The sequence below is a fragment of the Heloderma suspectum genome, chromosome 2 (assembly GCF_057233095.1).
Source record: "Heloderma suspectum isolate Gila_16-S chromosome 2, 16-S_ref, whole genome shotgun sequence".
In the NCBI taxonomy this organism is placed as follows: Eukaryota; Metazoa; Chordata; class Lepidosauria; order Squamata; family Helodermatidae; genus Heloderma; species Heloderma suspectum.
In genome coordinates, this window is record NC_139459.1 from 330319926 (window position 1) to 330332953 (window position 13028).

At 42.5% G+C, this 13028-nt stretch overlaps 1 protein-coding gene across 2 annotated transcripts in view; it reads left to right on the forward strand.

The window, feature by feature from the left end:
• The window catches only part of PRICKLE2 (prickle planar cell polarity protein 2), a 372966-nt gene that overhangs the window by 294503 nt on the left and 65435 nt on the right, over positions 1–13028 (forward strand). For both annotated transcript variants that reach the window (XM_084840467.1, XM_084840468.1), the window contains 3 exons: positions 2898–3035; positions 5421–5624; positions 8525–8711. In XM_084840467.1, the coding sequence (XP_084696593.1) occupies positions 2898–3035; positions 5421–5624; positions 8525–8711 (529 nt within the window). The remainder of the gene's footprint in view (positions 1–2897; positions 3036–5420; positions 5625–8524; positions 8712–13028) is intronic.

Genomic DNA, 13028 nt, shown 5'->3' on the forward strand with positions numbered 1-13028 from the left:
TCCCTTTAAAAGAAAATCAAAATATAAACCCTGCACCTATTTTTCTGACACTGGGCAGGTATAATCCCCTTCCAGGGGGCTGCTATGCCTGAAATTATCATCCAGTTCTGACCAAGAGAAAAAAGTTACAGTTTTTCCTCTAATTTCCCATGATAGTCAGCAGGAAACATAAAGACTCATTTTTCCAAACCTTGACTCAGGTTTGGTGCTGAGCTGAAATGGTCCGACTATAAATTGGCCAGAGCAGGCAGAAGCGGGATATTTTCCAAAATGCTGAACCGGGGTGTGAGTTGAAGTGGGGTGGGGGGTCAGTGCACACTTCTTATGTATGTATGTAATCTGTAGGAAATTAGCGAACAAACACACAACTGTAAGTGGGTCAGGTTGTACTAATATGATATTGTAACAATATGGAAACACACACAATAATGTAGTGAGTGTTGGTAATCTATTTAGAATAGGGTTGTTGTTAGAACATTATAATTATACATATGAATACAATTGTACATATACTGGTAGGTAACAGAAGCATCTATATCACAGGTATATACAAATTATTATTATTACACAAATTATAATTATCACAGTTTCTACAACTGTTGCCCTTTTTTGTACTTGTATGTAATCTCTACACACACGCAAGCACACCACATGCACACACCACACACACACACACACACACACACATATATATATATATATATATATATTAGAGGTGCGCTTAGAGTCAGATATATTATATTTGCATGCAAATTTGTGTTATGGGCCTGTGCCCCGGATCTTTTAGAAATCTAGCAACGACCCTGAAGCCCAGGGATAAGAAACCATGTCTTGCAGTTCCATATTCAAAACACTGCAAGTGTAACATGCAATAAGATGTTATAGCGTGAAGTGCTTCTCCTGTTCAGAGTGCCAGCCAGCCATAGGATACTCCATTCTGTAACCACCCACCCACCCAGTTTTTTCCCCCAGCAGTCAACATTCTGTGGCCATTGAACATTTTTGATCCTTATTGGGCTTTTATAAGAGACAGTCAGCATTCTGTGGCCATTGAGCATGCTCAGTCCTTATTGGGCTGTTTTGGGTTGGTTTGTTTGTTTTTTTCCCTTTGTGGTTTGCTTGTTTTTGCTAAAGGGTTTTGAGGGAGGTACTTCCACAAATCTTGTGGTTCCCCTAAGGCTGCTAATGCCTCCCTGTTGCATGTGGATGATGCTACTTTGGCCATATAAGGATTGAACGAGTTCGCTATTGGTATGTATGATTAGAGATCACATTAGAATGTATGTTCAGGCAACGGCTTCAAGCAACAACATCACCCAAGGCAGGATTCTATATCTGAACCATGTTCCTGTTTTTATTTATATATTTATTTAGATGTTTAAAACATTTAGTACCTGAGAAGGTGTTTTCAAAGCATCCTGAGGCCTGGGGCTACTCTAGTTAAAATTTTAAAACAAAACAGAGGGCAGAAGCTCAGACTGTCTTTTACACATGCCCTGTTGGCACATCAACATTGTAGTCTATTGAGTTCTTTTCTGAGGAATAAATTATTTGCCTGTATGTCTCCCTTAAATAGCTTGGGTTTCCTGCTGAGAAGTTGTGGTGTATATTTTAATCATTTAAAAGCAAGCCCTCTTAATCATTTTGACAACACTTTGTTGGCCTTGGCTTAAGCCTGAGCCCAGTTTCAATGTGCAAGCAAGCAAATAGTTATGGACCTGCTATAAGTTTTGCATTCGAAAGCTTGCTAAGCCTTTTGAGTGCCCAGAAGTATCTTTAAAAGAGCCCTACCTGCTGAATCAGAAAGCAGTTCATTCCTCCTCATCTTGGAGTTAAGCAGTAAGTAAATTAGGATTACTCGGTTGACTCCAAGGAAACCAGGCCAGTATGCGTCAGAAGAAGACTAAGCCAGTAGTCTCTTTTAGGTACTAGTAAGAAACATCTCTGTATCAGCAATGAGAGCAAAGGGGCTAGAAAGCCACAGACCAAAAATATTCTAATTTTCCCTGTATTCTGCTGTATTCCAGTGTGAAGCAGTGGTGTTATCCCCTTATATATGCTGATCCCAGTGCCTACCAACTTCCCAGCACCCAGCCATCATATTCCTGTGACACAGGACATCTCCTCCCACCATTACATGCAGCCATTATTTTTAATAATATGAATGTGAGCACACAGGGCATATTATTAAGAAGTATGATAGAGGTAACAGAAATAATAGGAGAGGAAATGAGAAGGAGGCTTGCGAGCATATAGTCTGGGTTAAAGCCCATCTAGTGAGGAAAAAAGTCTGCATTGGGTGACAGATTCCACCCACATCTAAAGTGCCCCCTTTCCATGTCCTGCAGGAAAGAATTCACAAGAATCAAGATGTCATAAAGCTGATCACCGGTGCATTTCTGAAGCCAAGTTAAAGTGCTGGTTTTGACCTTTAGAGCCTTGAATGGTTTGGAACAAAATTCCTTAAAGGATGGCCTCGCTCATATCTGCCTGCCCACACTTTAAGAACAGCAACAGAGGCCCTTTTCATTTGCCTACCTTTGAGTTCAGTTAGGTGGGCAAGTAAATGAGACAAGGCTTTTTGTGCAGTGGCCCCACGCCTCTGGAATGTGTTGCCAGTGGGAGTCCATCAAGACTCATCAGTGCAGGCTTTTAGGAAAACCATGAAAACCTATTGTTTACTGTATTATGTTTTGTTGTAGGTTTTAGTACTTATACCAGATGTTTTTCTTGTTGGTTGTTTTAGGAAATTTGTGCTGTATTATAATTGTATCAGTCTATTTTATTGTTGTAAGCCATTTATATTTATGTTTATCTGCGTGTGTCTAAAGAAATCATAGTACAGTCAAGGCTTGCTGCCTGAAGTGTAATGCAAGTTATTACTCCTTTATGTCTAGGTACGATATTGTAACTCGTTGGATGAGGAAGAGAAGAGAGAACTCAAACTCTTCAGCAATCAGAGGAAAAGGGAGAACTTGGGCAGAGGCAATGTTCGACCATTCCCAGTCACCATGACAGGAGCCATTTGTGAGCAGGTAGGCCCATCTTCACCACACATTGTTTTTCTGCTGGATAGTTATTTGATTTACAGGGAATGCTACCATGTTGTGGCATCCTATCGCCATGGCCATACAGCACAATATTGCAAAGGGTGTTCTTAATGCATTTTGTTGCAATTTCAGTTTGGGATTATGAAATACCATACAACAGATAATGAGAAGGCAATGTAAGAGTTTGTGCTTTGTTTTGACCTTGCAAAGAATGTTGAGTATGAATCCTTAATAATTAAATTCTTCCCAGGGATAGGGAATTTAGTTTTGGGGTAGCTAGTGTGAGTGTGTGTGCATGTGTGTTAGTCCAGGACTGCTGATAACCAGCCAGGAAAACAATTTCCCTCACAGAATCCCCAGGGAAAGTTCTATCTAGGTGGTGCGTTGCTAGGCTACAAAACTATGAGCAAAGCAAATGGGCTTATACCCAGAATCAAAAGACATACATCAGCATGTCTGCACCAATCTCAGAAAGTTTTTGACCAAACTCTGAAGCCAAAATATGCAACAGAAAGCACTAATATATGCAGAAGGACTGTTATGTTGAAATGCATTTAGTGCATGCTAACTGAAAGGTACCTACTAGACAAAGCCTGAAACAAATTTGGGGTGCAGCATTGGTTTTTCTAAATGTTTGTATTATGAATCCCAACATTGCAATGATAATTTGAATTTCAGATTTGATTTGTGTTTTTATATTTATTTGGAAAGGTGTCGGTATGCTAAAAAGTATGCCACCAAATCACCCAAATCTTGATTTTGGCACAGGCTTCCAATTCTCAGTCTGAAAAATTAATGGAAGTTGTGTAAATATCCCTAATGTGGGCATCACAGTTCAAATCACTGATTAGTTCAAGCTATCACCAGCATAAATTTGCACATTTTATTTATTTATTTATTTATTATTAAATTTATTAATCGCCCATCTGGCTGGTCACCCAGCCACTCTGGGCGATGTACAACATACAATAAAAACAGTTTAAAACAATAAAATTCTACAATAAAAACATTTTCTAAAATACCCTAACCCACCCCAAATGCCTGCCTGAACAACCACGTTTTTAATGCATGACGGAAGCTCATTAAAGAGGGGGCATGACGGAGTTCCCTAGGGAGGGAGTTCCACAGAGTGGAACCCACATGATAGGGATATCACAGGGTTTCTCTGGAGTTAATTCTTATGACTAACCTAATATGAATTAATAATAACAATGCTTATCTGGCTTATAGTTCCTTATTTTTCCAAGCTGGTACATCTTTAATGTAAGCCAAGTGCTTCAATTATGCAATACCTCAAACTCAAACCACAATGTGAGATGGAAAGAACTGTGGTTTTATTTACAATTACATGCGGAAAGTTCTGAAGTCAATCAGAATATAATGCTCCGCCTTCCCTCCCACTCCTGTCTCCCTCTAGTGAGAGAGGTGGGTTCTGGAGAAAGAAAAGACTTGTCCTTCCAGGTCCCTAAGTTGCATCAAAAGAGTCCAGCTCTCTTGCTTTCCTCTCTCTATGGTGGAAGACAGGACAGAGGGGAAGAGAAGCAGGATCTGGATTCTGGCTCTTCTTTGCTTGCTTCAAACCCTGCCCAGAGTTTGGAGTGTACAAACAACAACCATTAAATTATAATGGGGGGCTGTGAGAGAGCTCATGTGCTTGTGTTGAGCACAGTTATCAGTGGAGTTGAGCCACACCAGGTGAAATAGGTCGACCACATCGACCACACCAGGTGAAATAGATAAGCTACATAGTAGAGACCTGCTGGTCCTATTTTGAGAATTTAGTCCCTATACATGTACTGTTGTTCTTTGGGCTATAGTTATAGTCAAAAACATTTCCCTCTGATGAAGACCTTAATGGTCGAAACATGTTTGGGTTGGGTTAATATGTACTAGCCTGCTCATTGGAATTGTATTAGGAAAAGCCAGTCGTGAAACCAGTAACGTCACTGTGTGTGCATGCAGCGTGTTGGACTGCATTTATGTTCTTGCATAATTTTAGTTTTGATAGTTGTATTATCAAAAAAATTTAGAAACATTTTTATACTTTGTATTTTAGTCTAGTTATTTCATTAAAGTTTGTTTTATTGTAGCTGTATTTTTATCTTCAGTTACTTATAAGCTTCCTTAAACCCATTTTGCTATGGTGTGCATTGAACATTTCCCTCTGTAACACGGAGACTCCTGTGATACTCTCACTTGGCAAAGTCCTGAGTTGCAAATAACCAAGGAGGAAACCTGCGTGCTTTTATCGTTTTCGAAAATGTTGTTTTATTTCCAATGTTGCTGTGAGAACAGCCACGATTCAGCAGTTCTCATCATGGAGCATTGTCAGATCAGGTTCCTTCTTAACTTCTATACACATCTTGACAGTGCGGAGGCCAAATCAACGGAGGGGATATTGCTGTCTTCGCATCTAGAGCAGGCCATGGCATTTGTTGGCACCCGCCATGCTTCATCTGCAGTGTTTGCAACGAGCTTCTGGTAGATCTTATCTATTTCTATCAAGACGGGAAGATTTACTGTGGCCGGCACCACGCCGAATGCCTCAAGCCTCGGTGTGCAGCATGCGATGAGGTAAGGCTGGCTAAATATTTGGGCGGGGGCGGGGGCGCCTTGCATGTGCTGATATTTGTTCTAGTCATCGTGTGTTGTGTGATGAATTATTGCAGGTTTCCAAATGCAGCTTGCCAGCTTATCTTTGCATCTGCATCTTGTGGCTTACAAATGAGGGAAGATGTGAAATATCTCAAGGCTTGTTCACACATTAGCCCCTGTAGTGGCTTCTGCTTCTGACAGCCAGTACAGACACTCTTGATTGAAGGTTTCCCCACCCCTTCTGGTCTGTGCCTGGCCCCATGCTCCTGGCAAGCTAAGAGTCAGAGTAAGGAAATAGTGGAACACGCTACTTTTATCCCCCCATCCCCTTATCTAGCGGCTCATCTGCATCTGGGGAGTGGAAGAGAGGGGAGAAATTAAACATGTTCGGGGTATCCTTCTCAAGCATAAAAAAAGACTCAGAAGAAATGGTTGAGTATGAATTAGTTCCCAGTTTATTACTGGGGGCTCTTTCAGGAGTTGTGCATCCTGATTATCATCAAATAGGATCTTGTAAAAGCTGCGTCATGCCTCTAGACATGCACACCGTCAAACATATCAATGCCAGTGTGAGAATGTGAATCTGAGTGAGAATCTTCAAAGTGTCTCTGCAAGTGCCGTTAACATTAAAACATTATACACTTTTGCTATAGCACCATTGCCTGAGAAGGCACATCTTATGCCACGGGGGGGGGGGGGGCGGGGGGGCGGGGGGGGAGAGAGAGAGAGAGAGAGAGAACAAACAAAATGGTTTCTTGACTAGGGTGCAAAATGGCCCACCTAAAATCTGAATACATTTGGCCAGCAGTGCCTGTCTGTGGTTAGAGTGCTTCATAGTTTGTCCCATGCCTGTCTGTTCTCCTAACTGGTTCCCAGAGGGCATGATGGGAGCTGAACTTAGCTTTGTGTCTGATGCCTGGACCAGGCCCTCTCTGGTGACTTGCCATAGTGTTTTGGAAGTAATGGTTGTTTGCTGCAATGTTTGCAGAACAGTTATGACTATGTATGGGCTGCCTGCTCTCGGGTAGATCCCACACTTATCTATGCAAGTTGCATTGCCTTTGTACCCACTGTTGCAGCTGTGGAGTTCAGGGTCTGGGTGGACAATTGTGATTGTAATCTGAGCCTGAAGAAAGTGCGAATAGAAGTGCTATATGACTTCCTTCGTTTCTTTTCTGTGACTCCGTTGCCTTCAGTGAGCGTTGGTTGTCTGTACGAGTGCTGCCCTTTTCACCACTGTTTGTTTCAGATCAGTAATTTCCTTCCCTGCCATGTCCCCTCCCCCATCCCATGGCATGCCTTGTTTGCTAAACACTGGCACTCTGTCTTCATTTTCTCATTACTTCTTATGCCTTTCATAAGAAGCAGAGCATTGTGGCGTCAAGCCACATGTCTTGACCTGTGCGCTTACCTCCTGGTATGACACCGTTCCCTACTTGTGAGTGTGAGCTGCTGTGTGGAGCAAGCAAGTGACTAGTTGTGATCCAGACCTGCCTACTTATAATCTTACCTTTGACTTACCCTTTGATTCATGTAGGACAGGGATGGGGAACCTCTGGCCCACGGAGGTTCCCCATCCAGCCCACAGAGGGTTGGGCGCTCTCCATGGGCCCTGCCCATGCCCCTCCCCAAGCCCCCTGGTCTGGAAGTTACCAGGCACTTGGGGGTGGGGAGAGGAATCCCCTTGTTACCTCCAATCTGTGATCAGAGATAACAAGGGGATTCCCCTCTGTGCTGCTCCTAGGATTTGTGGTCCATGTGTTTCCCCACTCCACTTCACCTTCTGTGTTTCCCAAGTATTTGTCCCCATTTCCTGGCATGTAAGGACCCAATTCCTTTTGTTTAATAGCGTTCCTCTGCAGTGTGGTCTCTGTGGCCTAGGTGAATCCCTGCTCCACTTCACCTTCTGTGTTTCCCAAGTGTTGTATTTATACTTGTCTTCATTTCCTGGCTTTTAAGGACCCAATTCCCTGTGAATAATACTACCCCTCTGCCGTGTGGTGTCTGTCTATTGAGAGCTGTCTCTGTATTGTAAGATTATAAGAAGAGCCCTGCTGGATCAGACCAAATCTAACTCCAGCACCCTATTTCTCACAGTAGCCAACCATATGCCTCTCCTGTTGTTGATTCCCTGTGAATGTGCTGCCTCTGAAACCTGGAAGCTGCATATAGCCATCATGACTAGTAGTCATTGACAGGGGGTTGTAGGGTATATAGAGGGTGTCCATGGGAGGCAGGGGGTGCCTGCATACTGAGAGGTTGCTGCACGGTTGCCTTTGTAGGTGGCGTGCAGTGCATGGAGTGCGAGTACTATTAGTCTTCTGGAGCTGAGCACTGACTATAACATAGGCCAGGTACAGACCTAATGCTGTGTAGTAGGCCAGGTACAGAATCATGGTGAGCTGTCAAGCTTTGTGGCTGCTCATGGATTTGAATGGAAGTCTTTCACTTCAAAACACAACGCACTACACATTATCCTACAACTACAAAGTCTCGAGGATTACTTTGTTCCCCTGTCTTGGAAGTGCTATGGGTCCAAACCACAGCCAGGATTTGGGTTATGTGAAATCTGTTGTCTACCCTCTTGCAGGTAATTCTTCCCACTTTCTGGGTCCCATTTACTGCAAAAGGAATGAATGTCATCTGACACTAAATTTTTATCCTTGTACCATATAAAGGCCATTTTCACAACAACTATTTTGATTTGTTTGTACTGTGGCAGAAAACTAGGACTCTAGTATCAAGAGGCCTAGACATAAGAGCCTCGAGACAGCCACGCTGTTAAAAATAAGCTAAAAATATATGACAAGAGAATAGAATTTGCAGTAGGTCATAACAAAAACTAATAATGCCCTAACTCCTCCTTTTCCTTTCCACAGATTATCTTTGCTGATGAGTGCACAGAGGCTGAGGGAAGGCATTGGCACATGAAGCACTTTTGCTGTTTTGAATGTGAAACGGTACTGGGTGGCCAGCGGTACATCATGAAGGAAGGGCGGCCATATTGCTGCAACTGTTTTGAATCCTTATATGCAGAGTATTGCGATACCTGCGCTCAGCACATTGGTAAGGGAACAGATAAAATTGCCATCTTTTGCTGCCAAGAGGAGGGTCAGGAGTGGGAAATATTCATACTGCCCTTGATGTGGATTTAGAAACAGTATTTTTATTTTTAAAACATGGAACATGATGTGGCATGTCAACACACTGTTGCGTTATTGTTTAAGGTGAAGCATGGCTCTCGGCTAGCAGTTGAAATGGTTTTGTTTTGAAAGCACATGACAGGCCCTGGCATCTGTTTCTGTCAAGCCTCCAGTAACCACTTGGCAGGTGTAAGCGTCTAGCTAGGCCCACAATTTAGATGGCAACATTAGTGCTGGCGGGGAAGAAAAGCAAAATCTGTAGCACCAATGCCAGCCACTGATGGGCCTCCTTGTTGCATCAGTTAAAAAAAAATACTGGTAGGCCCCAGCACGAGAGAGAGAGAGAGAGAGAGAGAGAGAGAGAGAGGGATATATGAACAAGGAAACAAGGAGTATGTGCATTATGGGTGGGTGTTTTACTTTTGAATTTTCTCTGTTAATGGAAGAGATGCCATCTCTGAACCATCATAGCAACTCCACTATCAAAAGGCTCATAAGAGTTTGCACAACTATTCAGAATTTGACTATGAAGCTCTCTTGGCATGTGTGGGGTAATTTTATATGTTCGAAATTTAGGAAATCTCATCCAGAAAGTGGTTGGTAGGTAGGTAGGTGGGTGGGTAGGTAGATGCGTTTTTAAATATTTTGTAATATCAGCCTAAAGCTGATTTAAAAAGTGACGATATCTGGAAACGCTAAAACCCCATCCTCTACAGCATTAAGCCCAGCTCATGAATGCCAACCAGAATGAGAAGCTATTTCAGTGTTATGAAGAGAGGCCTGACTTAGTTGGGTCTAGGGAGACAAACACAAAGATCCCATGTCTGAACGTTCTACCTGTCCTGACTTGACACAAATGTAGGAAGCTGCCATTTACCAAGTCAGACCATTCTTCAGTCTAGCTCGGTATTACCTGTGCTGACTGGAAGCAGCAGTCTGGGGTTTCAGACAGGAGTCTTTCCTAGGCTTCCTGGAGATAGCAGAGATTGAACCTTGGATTCTCCCCATACAAAGCATGTGCTCTGTCACTGAGCTATAGTCCTTCACCTGCTAAGGGGCACATTATTAAGAGGACATGTTGAGTCAGTCTGAAGGCATTTTCATATGTGACACTAAAAAGCACATTTGAGCATCCTGTGTGCTTTTTGTATCATGTACTGCTAATGCTGCTAATGCAACAGAGAATTCAGAAGAAAATTGAATCTACGTCCAGGCCAATGCAGGTTTTACATTTGTGTTAGGACCCAATTTAAAACAAAGGGCAGGGGGGATTCAAGCTTCACATTAGCTTTGGGAGAAGACCTGAGAGCATAAAGACAAATAGGAGAAGAGGCATTTTTTTAGTTCCAAAACAGACATTGACCTGGTTCGCACGTCATGCTAAGCCACGGTGGGTTGTCATCATGGGTGGATGCAGGGTGGCCTAGCGTGACGTCTGAGCCTAGCGTGGCTTTTCTGTCATGGCTTTTTTTGCAAACAAGCCAACCTGGGAACCCATTGTAGTAGGATTGTTTAGGGTGGCTTGTTCTCAGGGTGGCTTGTCATGACGTCTGAACCCAGCAGAGTCACTTCAGCATGGGTTGTTTAAACCAGCGAGATTGCAGCCTAGCAAGAGCAGTGAAAAACCTTGCCAGCTGCTTCTTGCAGTCTCGCTAACGATATCCCCTCTGTATTACATCTTGAACTGACATTAATCAGTTTACTATTCCACTTCTTCACTTCCATAGACAGCGATGTCTTCTTTTTTTCACCTTCAGGAAGATTTGCATAAATTTAACGTTTTTTCCAACTTCAAATTTGTGCAAATTTAACTTTTATTTGTTAATATTTTTTTTAAAATTTCCTGGAGATTTGCACAAATCCGCTAAAGTGCAGTAACTATTCTGTATCTAGCAGCTACATCTTTTTTTTAAAAAATGTGTTTACTGTAGCGTAGGCACAGGGTGCCCAGTGTGAATCTTGAAAGCCCTCTACCTGCCAAGCTTGGATCCTGATCCAGATCTGCCTCCCTGCACCTACATAATTAAAAAAAGAAAGAAAAACAGATGTAGTTGTTACAGACATATAAAGTAATGTCTGTCTTGGCCCTTTGAGATGTGGAGATTGGCTCACCTTTATTCATGCTTAAATTGATTTCTGTAGATTTGATGTTGTTGGCTTCTTTTTGGCTGAGAGAGAGAAATATCTTCCAGGAAGGAGGAAAACATTTATGTCACTCAGTCCTCAGTCGTCTTACCCATTAAAGTGAAAACCCTGGGGCTCTTGAGCGGTGTGTCTCATTCCGTCTGAAATGTGAGAAAATACATTCCAACCTTACTATAAGTGGCTTGTGAGGCTATGGTTAGGGAGGCAGCAGAACACAATACAAGCCAGTGGTGTCATCATTCTAGCGAGATGCCCACAAAAGGGCAGAAATGTGTATGCATACGTGGCCTTAGATAGATGAGTCAAATGCCTTGCATAATGAGCAGACTTTGGCATTTTCCCTCTATAGGTTGACCCAAAATGTGGAGAATGTGTTCCCGCACCTTGGCACAGCTACAGTATAGACCAGCGTTCCCCAACTCCCATCATCCCCATCCAGCATGGCCAATGACTGTGCTGGCTGGGGATGATGGAAGTTCTATTCCAACACATCTAGTGGGTACCAGGTTGAGGGAAGCTGATCTAGGTAGAAGCTGCTTCTGTGTGCTCACATTCATTCCTGCTCATTCTTTTCCATGTCCATTGAATATACTACTACCGCTTGCCTTTTTTCAAGGGCCTAGCCAAATACGGATGTTCTGTTTTCTTCTTCCCTTTCCCTTTGCAACTCAAAATATTGATTAGCAATCACTTCCTGCTATGACAATGTATTTTTATGCTGCTGTTACACACTCTCCGAAAGTTAGTGGTGCAGGGCATGCGTTTGCCTTCGTGCTGAAGAACTTGCCATGAGTGAGTGGCTGTGTTTGTGGTGAAAAGCAGTTGGTTGCTCAACAGCCTTATGATTTACTGGCATGGAATGTGTGGCAATTGCTTGTCAGTTAATGCTGCAGGTGGTGATCATTTGTGAACAAAGAGAAAAGATTGTGGCCGCTGATGTAACTAAGAAACTGGAACCTGCATGTACTGACAGCGTTGCTGTTTTCTCCTTCTGGAATTGATACAGGGAAAAGGTACTGGGGGTGGGTGAGGGGAATTTCTCATGAGGCCAAGACATAACAATTGAAAACCCATGCACAACAGAAAGCAGACATTATCAATACATGAAAATATATAACCTTGGAAACAACCAATTGTGAGAGCAGGGAATTCCCCTGCCTATATTAAATCTCCATTGTAGCTAACAAAAGTGAAACAGATGCCCCCCCCCCACACTTCATAATTATATAATTAAGATGACATATGAACATAACCATTTGGCCTGTCTGGAACATCAGTGTCCCTAAGCTGTTCCAAAAATAAATTCCCTTCCTCAGGAATATAGACACGCACTGTATGTGTTTATTATTTGGTGGGCTGGGGACACACAGTTTAAATGGGATGTTCCATCAGTAGCTAATCTGCTTCTCTTCAAGTTTATTTAGCAGGAACAGAATTTAAAAGAGGACAAGTCAGACAATATCTGCATTGGCTAATTGACTATTCTTGATTTCCAGTTTGTTCCATACAATTATCTGAATCAGTTTTTCAGTCCATTAACAAAAATGTCTCTCAAATGCTTATAAAATCCAGTAGATAGGAATTTTAATCTGAATTAGAATCAACCTTGGCTTGCTCATCTGAGAACTCAGGGAGATTTGTGATCTAATATCCTATCAAAGACAAAGGACACCTGTCTTCTTTGTCTACAACGGCTTCCAGCACATTCCATATTATAGGCTGCATCTAGGATATGCCTTCTGCGAGAAAATGGGATCTTTAGTGAGAGGCAGGGCTCTGCTCACAGAATGTCCCTCCACCCAGTTTTGGGGGATCCACCCTCACAGCTCACCCCATTCAGCAGAATCTCCTGATTCTTGTGTAGCATTTTCAGGGGGCTGGAGGGGCTCATGCTTAAATCTGGATCCAACTCACCACTCAGTTTCTGCAATCAGTATATTAATAAGCTTTACTTTTTAAACAATTGAGCCAATTTAGTGTGTTTTTCTAAAATATCATTTTAGTTTTTTCATCGTTCAGATTTTATCTACTAGAGCAGCCTTATTCAACGTGGTGCCATCCAGATGTGTTCAACTATAACTCCCATTATCCCCAG